Source organism: Hypanus sabinus, chromosome 21 (assembly GCF_030144855.1).
Source record: "Hypanus sabinus isolate sHypSab1 chromosome 21, sHypSab1.hap1, whole genome shotgun sequence".
NCBI lineage: Eukaryota > Metazoa > Chordata > Chondrichthyes > Myliobatiformes > Dasyatidae > Hypanus > Hypanus sabinus.
The window spans coordinates 27,733,988-27,749,976 of NC_082726.1; the positions used below are offsets into that span (position 1 = coordinate 27,733,988).

Here is a 15,989-nt window from a genome sequence, read left to right on the forward strand (position 1 = left end):
CAGGCAGCATCTGTGGAGAGGGTGGAGGGGTTTTTGATGTTTTGGGTCAAAACCTTTGCTCTAAAATGTTGACAATTCCTTTCCTCCCACAGATGCTAGGGCAAAAGTAGTAACAGGAGAGGGCATAATTTTAAGATAATTGGAGGAAAGTATGGGGGAGGGTATCAAAACGAGTTTCCTTTTACACGGCGAGTGGTGAATGCATGAAACTGCCAGGGGTGATGGTAGAGACAGATGCATTAGGGAAATCTAAGAAACTCTTAGATGGACAGATGGATGAAAGGAAATTGAAGGGGTGTACAGGAAGGAAGTGTTAAGATTAATCTCGGTGTGGTTTAAATGTTGACAATACATTGTGGGTCTGTAGGGTGCTGTAATATTTTAGATGCTGCTCGACCTGTTCAGATTCTCCATTAAATTGTTCATTGCTCCTGATTTTGGTGTTTGCATGCCTTGTGTCCCCATTGGAAAGCTGCGTCAGTACTGCTGGGTCCTGGGAGCAGACCATGACCCTGGGCACAGGTCAGTGACGTACCTGAGGACGGCGTCATCGGTGTGGCCACCAGTCCGTTCACATTAAAGGCTGCCATCTGCTGCATTTGGGCCGCGGCAATTGCAGCCATCGGGTTCAGGTAGGAACCCTGCGCTGCCGCCATCAACGCTGCCTGCTGCTGCATCAGCTGGAGAGAGAAGAAGGACCAAGAATCACATACACACTCAGAGATCTCCACCCTTACCGTCAAGGAAGTGAAAGCACACCCCAAAATGGACGAGTGCTGGAATAAAGTTTACTCTGTGTTCATTGGCACATTAAATGGGTCAAGTCTGAGTGTCCTTTGTGGCATTAATAACATGACATGCAAATACAATGCATTCACAGCAGTTGTTTCCAAGCAGGTTAAATTTCTGCTTTGCATGAGATGAATTCTCTGCCCAGGGCAGCAGTATAGGCCACCTCATTAAATATATTTAAGACACAGTTAAGTAGCAGGGTAATTAAGGGTTATGGGGAAAAGGCAGATAGGTGAACGTGATTCCATGGACAGATCACAGAATACTGCCCCAAGGAATCAGCATTCATCATCAAGGACCCCCACCATTCAGGCCCTGCTCTCTTCTCGCTGTTACCATTGGGCAGGAGATATAGAAGCTTTAGTTCCCACATTACCACTTTCAGGAACAGTTATTACCCTACAACCATCAGGCTCCTGAACCAGCATGGATAGCTTCAGTCACCACAATTCTGATTTGATTCTGCAACATACAGACTCACTTTCAAGGACTTTACACCTCATGCTCTCAGTAATTTTTTGCTTGCACAGTTGGTCTTCTTTTGCACATTGATTGTTTGTCAGTCTTTGTTTATGTATAGTTTTTCATTAATTATATTGCACTTCTTTATTTTCTTGTAAATGCCTACAAGAAAATGAATCAAGTGATAGATACGTATTTTGATAATAAACTTTACTTTGAATTTGAGATCTGTCATGATCTTGATGAATGGCAGAGCACTCTTGACTGGCCAGGTGGCCTACTCCTGCTCCTAGTGTTCGGGTTTTATTGCTTGTAACTTACTTTCATTCTCACAGCATTGAAGTTTACGGAGAGCGACTGAGGAAAACTAAAGCACAACTGTCAAGGTATATGTGGTCGGACAGAGTGAGGTGTGGTGGGAGGACCAATGAATGTGTTGAACCACACCTGAGTAAATTTTATAAGCAACACACACAAAATGCTGGAGGAACTCAGCAGGCCAGGCAGTATCTATGGAAAAGAGTGCAGTAGGCGTTACGGGCCGAGGCCCTTCAGCAGCACTGGAGAAAAAATGCCAAGGAGTAGATTTAAAAGGTGGGGGGAGGTGGAGAGAGAAACACAAGGTGATAGGTGAAACCTGAAACGGGAGGGATGAACTAAAGGGCTCAGAAGTTGATTGGTGAAAGATATAGAGGGACATTCCCAATCCGATATGTCTATCTACGGCCTCCTCCACTGTCGTGATGAGGCCACATTTAGGTCAGAGGAACATCTTATATTCCATCTGGGTAGCCTCCAACCTGATGGCATAAACATCGATTTCTTGAACTTCCAGTAATGACCACCCTCCCTTCTTCAACATTCCCAATCCCTTTTCCCTCTCTCACCTTATCTCCTTGCATGCTCATCACCTCCCTCTGGTGCTCCTCCGCCCTTTTCTTTCTTCCATGGCCTTCTGTCCTCTTCCATCAGACTCCCCCTTCTCCAGCCCTGTATCTCATTCACCAAACAAATTCCCAGCTCTTTACTTCATCCGTCCCCCTCCAGGTTTCACCTACCACCTTGTGTTTCTCTCTCCTCTCTCCCACCTTTTAAATCTACTCCTCAGCTTTTCTTTTCTCCAGTGCTGCTGAAGGGTTCAGCCTGAAACTTCAACTGTACTCTTTTCCATAGATGCTGCCTGGCCTGCTGAGTTCCTCCAGCATTTTGTGCGCATTGCTTGGATTTCCAGCACCTGCAGATTTTCTTTTGTTTGCAATTAATATATTGGGAGGTCTAGTTTAAATAGGACAGTGAAAAGTAAAAAGAGCATATGTCTGTGGAAGAAATTACCTTTGCCAATGTAGGATGTTTGTGGGATTGGTAAATGATGTAAGGCTATGGAGATCATCTCTTGTATTGCCATGGACTTGTCTCTCACTTATATCTTCTTTTTGTACAGTCTTCTCTCTTCACTCTATTGTCTAATTTATGTATGTATTCTGTGTGTTGTCAGCATCGAATTACCTGTGATGTTGCTACAATCTCTTTCTCATAGTAACTGTACCTTGCTGTACTTGTGCACATAGCAATAAATTTGACTCAATCGTTAACCTGCATTAAGCTGGCATGGATTTAATGGGCTGAATTTGGTTTACTTCGGTGAAGCTGAATGCTCTCAGGGTAAGTACAAATGGCCTGTAATAATCACAGTTGTATCTAATGCTAACAATGGAATAGCAATTTCACTTGTTCTCCCCACTCCATGTTATCACTACCACCTCTAACTTATTAACTACAGAACAGACTGGGTAGTTGATGTGTTGGGTCTGAAGAGTAAATTTCCTCATACTTTTATTTCAGATCCCATTCAGTGAGACAAGCGTGCACCAAGTTGTTATTAAATCATTGTTGACGTTCATTGTGTATTTCTTTCATTCCTGTACCAAGTCTTGATGCATTGCGGCATTCCGACTACACCTACAGATTCCGACAGCCAACGTAAATAAATATGAAATCATTTCACTGCCTCAGGAGCCTGGGTATTACGATGCCATTTTTCACAAGGTTTTAGATACTCAGTATTTCATTGCACCTGTGCAGAAATGTACTTGTGCATTTGACAATAAACGCCACTTTGATTGCAGCTGGCACAGTGCCGGGTTACGTACCGCCTGAGTATAAGCTCCATATGCACCAAACTGAATCGCCATTGGATTAAAGATGCCCAGCTGCCCTGCCATCTGGTGCATGCGACGCAACGTGCGTTCCTTGTCAGTGTCGGCAAACTTCACCACCAGGCTAGATGAGGCCCCCTAGAGGAAGGCAGAGAGACATTCAGGGGGACATTCTTAGATGGCCAAACACTTCCCCGTGTTTGCAGTGAGATTCAGATCAGTAACTTTCTTTTTATCGTTTGATTAGCAAAGAAATAAAATATTCTATGGAAGACATCCGATCAATCACAGAGATGAATATGCAGGCTTTGAGACTTATTGCAACTATGGTTCAATAATTTGTAGTTGAATTATGATCCTTTCTGAAGTCACTACCTGTCCAATTTTTGTAGCCAGATTTTTGTTTTTGAAAGCAAGTTACCCGTTATTTCTTCCAGTTTTCCATGTAAATCATGAATCTGCCAAACTTCAGGAATCAGATTGTATTAATGGCTGGCTTGTTATGTGAAAAAAAACAACAGCATGAAATCGAGGAGAGAAAGCTGAGTTCAGAAGGAAATATTGTAATGAAGAAAGTACTAAGGTAGTGATGTGTTCTCCCACAACCTCACCAAATGCCATTGTTCAATAAGGCAGATAGATTAATAGATTGGGATACTAAGGTGACTTGTGGGTGTTGTTGGTTGTAATGCTGCCTCATAACCACAGCAACCTGGGATCAATCACGACCTCAGGTACTGTCTGTATGTAGTTTGCAGGCATTCCCCGTCACCATGGGCTTCCCCAAGATGCTCTGATTTCCTTCCACATCCTGAAGGCATGTGTGCCGGTGGGTTGACTAGTCACTCTTGACGTCCCTTGGTGCATTGGCTAGTAGGAGATGAATGAGCGTGATCGTGGGGGATTTGAAAGGAAGTAAGTGAGAGAAAAGTAAATGGGGGATGCAGATTGATGTGATTGTGCTGATAGAATCGATGGGCCAAATGGTCTCCTTTCTAACATTAGAAAAGATGAATATAAACTTGAAGAAATATAAAGCTGAATCATAACCACCCGACATTTTATGTAGGATATTAGGATTATCTGAAGCATTAGTGCCTGGGGAGAATTGGCACTGGTATTGGGAGAGGAGATTGTAGATTGAAGACCATCTGGTCAGCTTTGGTACAGAAGAATGAAAATGGCTTTCACTGACACCAACACATCCCAAAGTTTGTGCTCTTTGTCTCCTGCACTATCATCACTTTCAATTTAATTTCTTGTCAGAATTGTTTTCATGAACAAACACCATGCATCCTCCCTTGAGAGAATGGAAAAGATGACAGTGTGGAATCTAACTTCATGGTCCTCACCCTTGATCAACATCACATATAAACAGCCGTAAATATAAAACATTGGATGGGGACATCGCTGTCACTTTTTAAAAATCTATCTGGGATTACCCTCAATCTAATACATCAACACATTATTGGGTTTGGTATCACCTCTGTGGTTAAGAATAGCAGATTTACTTCCTTAAAGGAGCAGATAGACTGTTTTTTTATGTACAGTATATCCAATTGTTCTTTGGCTAGCCCTAACTAAATAAGCCTCCTCCCGCCAAAAATCAAGCTACACTGCCTTGAGTTTTAATTCCCCAACTTCTATGGCAGGTTATCAACTCTTGTCTCTAAGTGATTGATCCAGAACACTAGCAACTGGGCCATTCATTTCACCACCATGCTACTAACCCCAGATTTGCTTCTGTTGTAACTGAGAGCTTTCTGTGCACAAATTTCCTACAGTTGGAACTTTAAGAATATTTGAGTACATCAGCAAAGCAGTTAATTGACTTCAAAGTGCCTGGGCTAAAATGAATATGTGAAAAGCATTTTATAAATGGTAACTTCTTTATATTTTGCCTACACAGGTAATTTTCTGAACCCATAGCTTTCCAGTATGAGTCATTAGAAGCCAATTGATACAAGTGTCGGAAAGGACTGAAGCAAATTGATTGTGCTGAAAACTGTTGGAATTCGAGGGGTTGTAGACGCTCAGTTATTGAACGCATTTGGAAACCTATGGGACTCGGAGTGCAAGTGAATCAGTGGCCGGATGGCAGATCGGTAAGGCAGCTGTGGGAGGCAGCTGTTTGGCTTATCTGCCTTTGAATCCTTGATCTGCATTCAGATTCATAGAGTCGGGAGAGTACTACAGCACAGAAAAAAGTCGTTCAGCCCATTTAATCTGTGCTAGCCCTTTCTGCCTAGTCCCATCTACCTGCGCACGGACCATAGCCCTCCATACCCTTATGTTCCATGTTCCTATCTAACCTTCTCTTAAAAGTTACAAATGAATTTGCATGTAGCACTTCTGCTGGCAGCTTGACCCACATTTAATTTCAGAGGTTGGGGTTGGGGGGGGGGGGAAGCAGTGGGGTGACCAGATGGAGGTTTATAAAATTATGAGAGTTATAGATAAGGTAGATGGCTAGGATCTTTTTCTCAAGGTAGACATGTCAAATCCTAGAGGACGCGCATGTAAGGTGAGGGGGGGGGGGGAGTTTAAAGTAGATCTGTGGGGCAAATCTTTTTTTTACACAGAGAGTGGTAGATGCCTGGAACAGGAGGTCAGTGAGTACCGGTAGAAGCAGGTATGGTAATAGTGTTTACCGGGCTTTTAGATAGACACACAAATATGCAGGAAATGGAGGCATATAGATCAGTTGCAAGCAGAAGAGACTTGGATAATTTGTTATCATGTTAGGTGCAGACATTGTAGACTGAAGGGACTCATCTGGCGCTGTCTGTTCTGTGTTCAATGTAATAATGAGCTGCATCATCAGAAGAGACTCCAACCATCTATCCTTGATCTCCTTATAGCTCATATATCCTTTTCTGGGCTCCTACGAAAGCCTCCACACCCTCCCTGCAATGGGACGGCTCGAACTACACACGATAATGCATGTTATCAGGCACCTTGTCATTTACTCTACTATCTCGTACCCAACTGTTATCTATGTCTTGTTGCATACAGGAATGGTCTGCCTCATTTTGGAACAAAATTGAATGCTGTACAATCAGCGAACATTTCAAATTTTGGTCTTAAGATGGAGAAAGTTTATTCATGAAGGAGTTGGAGCCAATTGGCCTCAGACATTGCACTGAGGAAGTTCTGCAGTAATACCCTCAGGTTAGGAAGACTGACTTCTAACAACCAGAACCACTGTTCTTTGTTCTTGTTATGTCACCAACCACTGAACTGTTATCCCCCTTGATGCCCACGGGCTTCAGTTTTACTGGGCTACCTTGGTGTCACTTCAGATATACCATCTAATCTCAGCTGTAGAGTATTCCATGGGGACCAGCAATGGTAATGGACCACACTGGATCTGCTTGCCCTTCTCTTTGGCTTATAGACTTTGCTGAGGAGTATGGACTGAACACAGGAAAAGTGAAAATTATTTATTTAATTAGAAAATAACAAGGCATAAAAAATTATTTAAGAATATTTGCATGTTTTTTAAGATGGTAATATTGAATATTTTTGCTCTTCGTTTCATCCTTAATGACTCTAGAATAAGGAGCTTTGGAAGCCGAGAGAGAAAGCTGAAACTTCTCTGGAGACTTTTGATTGCAATGGAGTCTCATTACTCGGGCTTGATCTGGTACCCCTAGTGCTATGGAGGGCTTCAGTACTTGACCTTGTCACAGCTAGGTTGAGATTTCAGATTCTGCTGAGGTTTCTATTGTGACCCTGGGCGCTGAGCGCAAACAAAAAAATCCACGCTCTACAATTAACTGATAGAGGAAAAAAAAATGAACTGTAAAAGTCAGACAAATTCTGAACACCTATTTCAAACTGTGTCTTGCATCAGAACAATGGCCACCCTTCAGAAGTACATCACAGGGTTAGACTTTGTGAGGTTAAGAAAGGTACCACATAAAAACAACCTTTGATCCAGCCTCCCTGTTAGCAGCATCTGTTATGCAGGCAACACATCTGTTTAGTTTTTATGTCTGTTCAGCTATTAGTTTGCCAAGTGAAAGGACAGCCAGAATAATAGTTTTAAAACTGCTTCCCAGAAACCTGTTCTGGCTCCTGCTATTCAACTGAAAAAAAATTGCCAGACTGAATCTGTGTGAATTGCCAAATCTTGCATCCATCAAAGATGGCATATAAATAAAAAATCCATTCTTTAGTTCTTTTCACAACAGGCCTTCATATCTATCGACTGAAATGCATCCTCCATCAACAGAACAGAGCGTGAGTCAAACTCCCATCTTAATTAAGGGGTTCTCACAGCCTGTGGGATTAAAAAGCTACAAACTTAAAAGGGAAGCTTTCAAGAGACATTGACATGATCAGAAGAACTACAAAGGTACAAGATGCTGTCTACCGGATGTTCTCCCTGTCCTTCGACACCACTTTCTCAGCCACACGTTAGCTCGGTATCTGACAGTATCTGTGCTGAATCTTTCATAAATGTTATAGTGCTTTCTGGAGTGAAATCAGGAGAATTACCACCAATGCACTGCAGGAGGTTGTAAAGGTCTTCAGTACCCTGGCTAATAGGGTGACAGAAGCAGATTTAATGACAGTTTAGCTGGTTGGGCATGGACTTGTTGGGCTGAAGGGCTTGTATATGTACTGCACCACAGTATGACTCTAAGCAGTTTGGTCTGTCTTTAAACAGAAGGTAGGGTTGTGGAGCTGTGGCTATTAATTGTGTAGCTCTTTCAATGAGCCAGGATAGGCATGATGGAACAAATGGTATTGTCCTGTGCTGCACCATTTCATGGATGTAATATATTTCTGATATTTCACTCACAGCCACAGTTTATTTGACAGGTCAGAGCCAGTAATATAATAAAGACCATTTAAATAACATTGACCAAACATCTTCAAGATGGCCAATGATGCTCTATAACTAGGAAAACACCAACACCCCCCACACCAAAATGGAGTCAGCTGCAACCAACACAAAGGATCTGTGAGGAAGAGCCACACCGTCTAAGCACCTTCCTCTACTAAGCATAGAAGAGCTGAGTCGGAGAGGGGAAGACCCTCAACAATGGAAGGGTGTATATTACCCCTGGAGGCCACATGAGTGGCGTTGGTACTATGAATAACTTACCCTTTTTGCTCTACCACCTATAATTGCTCCCAATGAAGCAACATTTCCTTTGTTGGTGGGGAGGGGGACTGGGTATTGGAAATACCAGATCATCCATACTTATAATAAATGTCAAAATGGACTCAAAATGTTGTGTGCCTGGACACCGGCATTTGCGGTTTTTATAGAGAGAAAATTAAGGACTTTTCTAAATTAAGGAATAAAAGGAACTGAGATTGAAAGTTGGCCCTTCATTTCTCCCACAGGCCCGGTCTTTCGCTCAAGAAGGTCACAACAGATCTGAACTTGTCCTCAACCCTTCTTGTATGATCCCCATGACTCATAACTCTTTTATAGCCCAAATGAATCAAGAGGTAGTTGAAATGCCAATTATACATTGAAACATCCGGTCCTCCTTATATTTTCCCTCCCAGAGTGCTGTGAAGTCATAGCGGAGGCAGTCAACAGTGAAAGCGAGGATTTTAGTGGACAGACGGGAGAAAAGGAGGAACCAAGATCAGATCAGCTATGACTTCACCAAATGTTAGAACAGGTTCAAGGGGTTAAGTGGCCTACTTCTTGTGTTCTTTGGAAGATTAGACATGTACTTCACTGTTGATAGAAAGAGGTTACCTAAATTCTCAAATCCTGCAAGAGTTCTTAACAGAAAACAGGAGGTGTTGCATTTGTCAGAGGCCCAGACTTTGATGACGAGCAAATACATATCTCATTATTTTAATGAATCAGCTGTAGGCAGTCGTGCTGTGGAAGCATTCACAGAATCAACGCAAGATGAGTAAATATAATCTTTACAGAGAGTACAACATAATCACCATGCCACAAATTATTCATGAGCTTGCTTTCGTGTCTGACTTACCGGCATAGTCTGGCTTCCATGCAGACTGTTGATGGCTGCTTGGGCTTCTGCGTGCGAGGAATATTTTACAAATGCACAGCCTGGGTAGAAGGAAAGAACGAAATAAGGTTGCAGACTAGATTTTCTTGTTGTGTGGCAGCTACTCACTTTGATGATATTCAGCAAGGTAACACAATAGGAACATTGCAAAAGACAGAAAGCAGTCAATCTGTGTATGCCAGCTCTTGTGTTCCATTACAACCCCTCCAACCCCACTGATGTAACCTTCTGTAAATTAAGCTTTATCCCCTTTGTTGTAACTACCTTTCATGGTACAAAGAGAGAGGACTCTGATGGTCTCTTGTCAAAGGCCTTTTTGAATGGGTATTGTTCAGGGAAAGTTTTTCCTCGTAGTGTCAAAACCCTTAACCCACTTTAGAGAGGGGTTGGTCTGACACTTGGTTTGAAAGACGTCATTGATTCTTAGATTCTTCACTGAGGTTTCTGCACTCAAATCTCAGGACGGGGGCTTGAACTTATGACTTTCTCACTGATAGGTCAACTAAGCCACAGCTGAATGGATAAAATAGGCAGTTAAACCATTCTGATTGTTCACCAGCAACCACTAAAGAAACAATCATTAGATTAGAGATAACTTGAAGTACTGTTATTAAAGTTTAAAGTACATATACAATATGCAACCTTGAGATTCGTCTCTGTACAGGCAGCCACAAAACGAAGAAGCCCAATAAAACCCATGAAAACAGCTGTCAAACTTCCAATGTTCAGAAAAAGAAAATTGTGGAAACAACAAAAGTAAGGAAATAACAGTCAGAACTGAAATTTATGGAAGTGAGACCATTGCCGTGCAGCCAGTCATCAATGCAGCCGATCCGGCAGCCTGTTAGTTGCAGCGCACAGCCTCAGTTCAGCGCAGGGGTGAGTAAACCTCGTGGAGAGGCGAGCTGAGCTCCAGCCGGTCCTTCACCTCTGGCCTGGTGCTTAAAATGGCCAAACATTAGGTCATTCCTTCCTCTTGGACCCAATCCCTGCTGCTTTGATATGCTCTCAGGCCTGGGCCTCAACTCTTTGACTCTGCCTCACCCCGGTACTGCAGTTATTAGTAAAAGTGAATAACTTACCAGCACTTACCTTTTCAATCAGCTCCTTGTAAATGAATGAAGTTAGGTTATAAACATTTAGCATAAAACTGGGGAGCCAGCAACAATGTGCAAAGATTTTTCCCTTAAAAATCCTGATTGCAACTGATAGTGACCTTTGGTTTTTGAATTCCTTTGCAAGTGAGAGCATTTCCAGACCATTCCCCACCCTGCTTATTGTTACATCACCACAGCAAACAAGACCACAATAATTCCCTGCCACTCATTCTAAACATCTTGGATAAAATTAAACATATTTCCTTTTATCAGATGAAGCCTACAAGGTCGTTAAAGGATCTTCAATTAATCAACCAGCTTCTGATTCAAATAATCATAGAACCATAGAACATTACAGCACAGAAACAGGCCTTTTGGCCCTTCTTGGCTGTGCGAACCATTTTTCTGCCTAGTCCCAGTGACCTGCACCTGGACCATATCCCTCCATACACCTCTCATCCATGTACCTGTCCAAGTTTTTCTTAAATGTTAAAAGTGAGCCCACATTTACCACTTCATCTGGCAGCTCATTCCACACTCCCACCACTCTCTGTGTGAAGAAGCCCCCCAATGTTCCCTTTAAACTTTTCCCCCTTCACCCTTAACCCATGTCCTCTGGTTTTTTTCTCCCCTAACCTCAGTGGAGAAAGCTAAAAACTAATTTCATACTCAAAACTAATTTTGTTTGAGAATCAGGATTGCTATTAAATGGTATATTAGTAAACAACCGATGTTTATCGGCATTATCAGAATGTTAGCAATTTGTGAGCAAGGTGCTGTAGAAAATGGTGAAGCTTCCTCACTACTCCCACAACCCACTCCTGAATCAGATGCTGCCTGCGTGGAGTTTACACGTTCTCTCTGTGACTGTGTGCATTGCCATAGTTGCTCACATTTCTTCCCATATACAAACAACGTACCGACTATCAAAATAAATGGCCAATGTAAGCTACTGCAAGTGTAGGAGGTTGGTGGAAGAATGGGTGGGCTTAGTGGACCTGCAAGAAAATTGGTTTCTGGGAATTAGGTAGAGAAATGGGATTGATGGGAATGCTCTGGCAGCCGACGAGGAGATAGACTGAACGGTCCAATTCTGGGTAATAAGGAAGCTTTAGCTTCCTCCCAAGTCTTCTCTCCCATTCAATTGCCTCCACTCTGCCCATGTCCCTTGGCACCTTACTTCAGGACCTTACGCCTATCTCAGTTATGAATATATTGAAAAATTCATCCTTTGCATTCCCTGGAGAGATGAAATCCAATAGAAGAAATTCCTCTTCATCTTCATCTTTAAATTTTTATAACTTTTTCTGAATTATGCACCCTAGTTCTAGATCCCCTAGGAAGAAAAATACACTTACAGAATCTGCCCCATTAAATTCCCTCAGAAAATTACATATTTCAATACTTGCAAACAAGAGAAAATCCGCAGATGCTGGAAATTGAAGCAACACACACAAAATGCTGGAGGAATTCAGCAGGCCAAGCAGCACCTACGGAAAAGAGTGCAGTCGATGTTTTGGGCCGAGATCCTTCAACAGGACTGGAGAAAAAAAGGCGAGGGATAGAGTATCCCTACCTCTCATCTTTTTTTTCTCCAACCCTGTTGAAGGGTCTCGGCCTGAAACATCGACTGTATTCTTTTCTGTAGATGCTGCCTCTCCTGCTGAGTCCCTCCAGCATTTTGTGTGTATTTCAATATTTATTTCCTTTACACGTTTGCTGTGTAAAAAAAAAATTGCTTTCTCTAATTCTCAGTTCTGATGAATGTTTTCAGTTCTGAAACTTTTTCCATAGGCACTGCCTGACTAGTTGAGTATTTCTGGAAATTAGTTTTTATTTCAGATTTCCAGATATCTGACTGAGGTTTATAAGATTATGAGAGGCATACACAGAGTGGACAGGCAGTATCTTTTTCCCAGGGTTGAGATGTCTGATACCAAAGGATATGCATTTAAGGTGAAATGGTGTAAGTTCAAAGAAGATGTGAGGGGCAAGTTTTTTACACAGAGTGGCGGGTGCCTGGAATGTGCTGTCTGGGGTGGAGAAAAGGGCAGATACATTAGAGCTTTCTAAGAGTTGTTTAAATAGATAGGCACATGAATCTGCGAGAAATAGAAGTGTATGGACAGCATGTAGGCAAGAAGGATTAGTTTAGTCAGCCACTTGATTACTAATTTAATTTGTTTGGCACAACATTGTGGGCCAGAGGACCTGTTCCCGTGCTGTACTGTCCTAAGTTCTCTATTCTATGTTCTAAGATTTGCATTCAATTCCCTTGTCCATTTGTCCCTCCTCACTAACCTCAAAGTGCTACACCAGCCCATTCACCTCCTCCCTCATCTCAACACAGAGCCTCAAGCCCTCCTCCCAGGTAGAGCAATAATTCACCTGAGAATCTGTTGCACCAGGTGCTCCCATTTCAGCCTCCTCTACATTAGTGAGGCACATCGTAAATTGGGGGACCGTTTGTCAAGGATCTCCACTCCATCTGCTCAAAGCAGAATCTCCCGGTGGCCAACCATTTTAATTCCTATTCCCATTTTTATGTGTCTGTCCATGGCCTCCTCTTTTGCCATGACGAGGCCTCTCTCAGAATAAAGGAGCAACACCTCATATTCTGTCTAGTTAGCTCCCAACGTGATGGCATAAACATTGATTTCTCCTCCATTAAAAAAAGTATTCTCCTCCCCATTCCCTCTTCTTCTTTTCCCTACTCTGGTCTCTTACCTTTTCTCACCTGCCTATCACCTCTCCCTGATGCCATTCTTGCTTCCCTTTCTCTCGTGGTCCACTCTCCTCTCCTGTCAGATTGCTTCTTCTTCACTCTTTACCTTTCCCACCCACCAGCCTTCACCTATCACCTCCTACCTATCCTCCTTCCCTTCACCTCACCATTTAATTCTGGCATCTTCCCCTTTCCTTTCCCAGCCTGAGGAAGGGTCTCGGCCCAAAACACCCATTTCCATAGATGCTGCCTGACCTGCTGAGTTCCTCCACCATTTTGTTTGTGTTGCTTTAGATTTCCAGCATCTATTTAGTATTTGCAGTTTTTAAAATATTTCAAGGTTTTCCTTCGCTAATTATAGACCATGATCAAATGAACAAGGAAGCCATTGTAAACTGCATCTACACGAAGCACTGATGAGAACACACCTGTGTGCAATTCTGGTCCCCTTTTGCAAGTATTTACTGGTTTTGGAGGTAGTGCTGAGGAGGTTTGCCAGCTTGATTTCAGAGATAAAGGAGTTAGCTATGAGGAGAGACTGAGCCGCGTGGAAGAATACTCACTGGAATTCAGAAAAATGAGAGGAAATCTTATAGAATAGCGGTTCCCAACCTTTTTTATTCCCTTACCATTAACCAAGGGGTTTGGAAACCCCAGCAGAAACACATAAAATTCTGAAAGGATAGGCAAGATAGATGCAGGAAATTGTTTGCACTGGTAAGTGAAACTAGAACTAGAGGACAGAGCCTTAAGATTCAGGGGAATAGATTTAGGATGCAGATGAGGAGAAATTACTTTTCCCAGAGAACGGTGAATCTATGGAATTCTCTGCCAAGAGAAACAGGAGAGGCTACCTCATTAAATATATTTAAGACACAGTGGGGTCGACTTTTGCACAGGAGGGGAATTAGGGGTTATGGGGAAAAGTCAGGTAGGTGGAGCTGAGTCCACGGCCAGATCAGCCATGATCTTATTGAATGGTGGGGCAGGTTCCTATCCTGTTCCAATTTCCTGTGTTCTTAGAAACTTTTAAGGTAACTCACTCAACACTTTCCAGTGAATTACCAAGTTAACAAAGCCTGATTCAGAGCTGGTTTACAGGACCAGCCTCACTGGCCAGTAAGTGGGGACTGTTCAACTTTAACTAAGTCCTTGGACGTCTAAGGTAGAAGGAGAACAAGGGTTGAAGAAGTGATGACAAACCTTTGCTGGTTCCATCAGGACCTCTGAGTATGGTGCACTCTTCAATTGACCCAAAGGACTCAAACAGCCGCCTCACGTCATCTTCTGTTTGTTGCTTCCCCAGCATACCCACAAAGAGCTTTCTGTCTTCTGAAACAGAGAAAGTGCATCTTAATCCTTGAAGGAGCCTAGGGCCAGTTCAAATGACTATGGCTTTACCACCAAGAGAAAAATCATTACTGCTCATGTGCAGATCCTAATGTGTGCAGTAAGACCAATAATAAGTATCACCTTATAATTAACATTTAAAATAAAACAAGGTGAAAGGTACAGAGTAGTTAACTGAAAATAAGACATTAGTACCAAGTAGGTAAGAAAAAGTGTGGGTCTACTTATATTAAAATGGCAGTGTCTGGAAAAGGTTAATTATATAGTCTCTTGTATCTCTTTCTTAATGATATATCTGCCACATATCTGGGTGACCATTGAAATTCCCAGAAGATAGTTACAGAGTTCACATGCACTCCCTGTTAATATGTCAAGCCAGTTTGTAGGTGAAGTGATTGGGTCTGATTCATGGCTTTTCCTGCTCCCCCTTCCCACTTCTTCCATTCTCCAATCTGGCTCACCACTCCCTCTTCTCCTCAGCTACCTATCACCAACACCCTTGAGCCCCCCTCCATCCTTTTCTCCATGATCTACTCTGCTCTCTTATCAGATTCCTTCTTCTTCAGCTCTTTACCTTTTCCAGCAATCACCTCCCAGCTTCCCACTTCATTCCCTCTCTCCCAACCCATCTATCCTTCCCCTCACATAGTCTCACCTATCACTTTCTAGCTTGTACTCCTTCCCCTCCCCACCTTCTTATTCTGGCTTTTTCCTCTTTCCTTCCCAGTTCTAATGAAGGGTCACAGGCTGAAGCATTGACTGTTTATTCCTGTTCATAAACGCTGCCTAAATTCTTCCAGCATTTTATTTGTATTACTCTGGATTCCAGCATCTGCAGAATTACTTGTGTTTCTGACTCATGGTTGTAGCCTTTAGTTGAGTTGTTCTCTCAAATTTTAAATCCAGAGGCACCAGGAATTCTTCAAGTGCTTCACAGATCAGGTGCTAAAGAAGTTATTTGAAACAATTCTTTCACTGAAATTACTTTTTTTTTAACAAGTCTACACCTTTGTGGTGTAGGATTCTTGGATTCTGCATTCACTCTTAGCTGAGAAAATCCTCACCAAGGCCTGCTACCAATCCATGAACGTGTCTGCCATCTGCATCCATCAGCAAGATGAATGAATTATTTGCTGAATCAGAGAATTTTGAGCACTCGCAAAGCAACAACGACTTGCATTTATGCATTGCCATAGAACATCCCAAAATATTTCACGGGAGAGCTGTCAAACACTATTTGCAACCAATTCTCATAAGGCGTGGTTAGGACTGGTGTTGCAAAGCTTGGTTATAAAGGAGATTCTTAAAAAGAGAGAGAGTGCCTGTAATGAACATAGGGCTACTGTACTCATGAATAATACATCAAACCCAAACCATGTCGACAAACACAATAAGA

The 15,989-nt window shown here is 42.5% G+C and overlaps 1 protein-coding gene across 39 annotated transcripts in view; it reads right to left on the reverse strand.

Annotated features, from left to right (window-relative positions):
- Positions 1 to 15,989, reverse strand: part of LOC132379214 (CUGBP Elav-like family member 4) — an 816,081-nt gene that overhangs the window by 44,158 nt on the left and 755,934 nt on the right. For 14 of the 39 annotated variants that reach the window (XM_059946899.1, XM_059946923.1, XM_059946909.1 and 11 more), the window contains 4 exons: positions 14,447 to 14,572; positions 9,383 to 9,462; positions 3,405 to 3,548; positions 536 to 680 (listed from right to left, as the gene is read on the reverse strand). In XM_059946899.1, coding sequence (XP_059802882.1) covers positions 536 to 680; positions 3,405 to 3,548; positions 9,383 to 9,462; positions 14,447 to 14,572 — 495 coding nt within the window. Of the gene's footprint in view, positions 1 to 535; positions 681 to 3,404; positions 3,549 to 9,382; positions 9,463 to 14,446; positions 14,576 to 15,989 lie in introns of all 39 variants that reach the window. The other 25 variants (XM_059946891.1, XM_059946889.1, XM_059946900.1 and 22 more) reach the window with 3 other exon arrangements.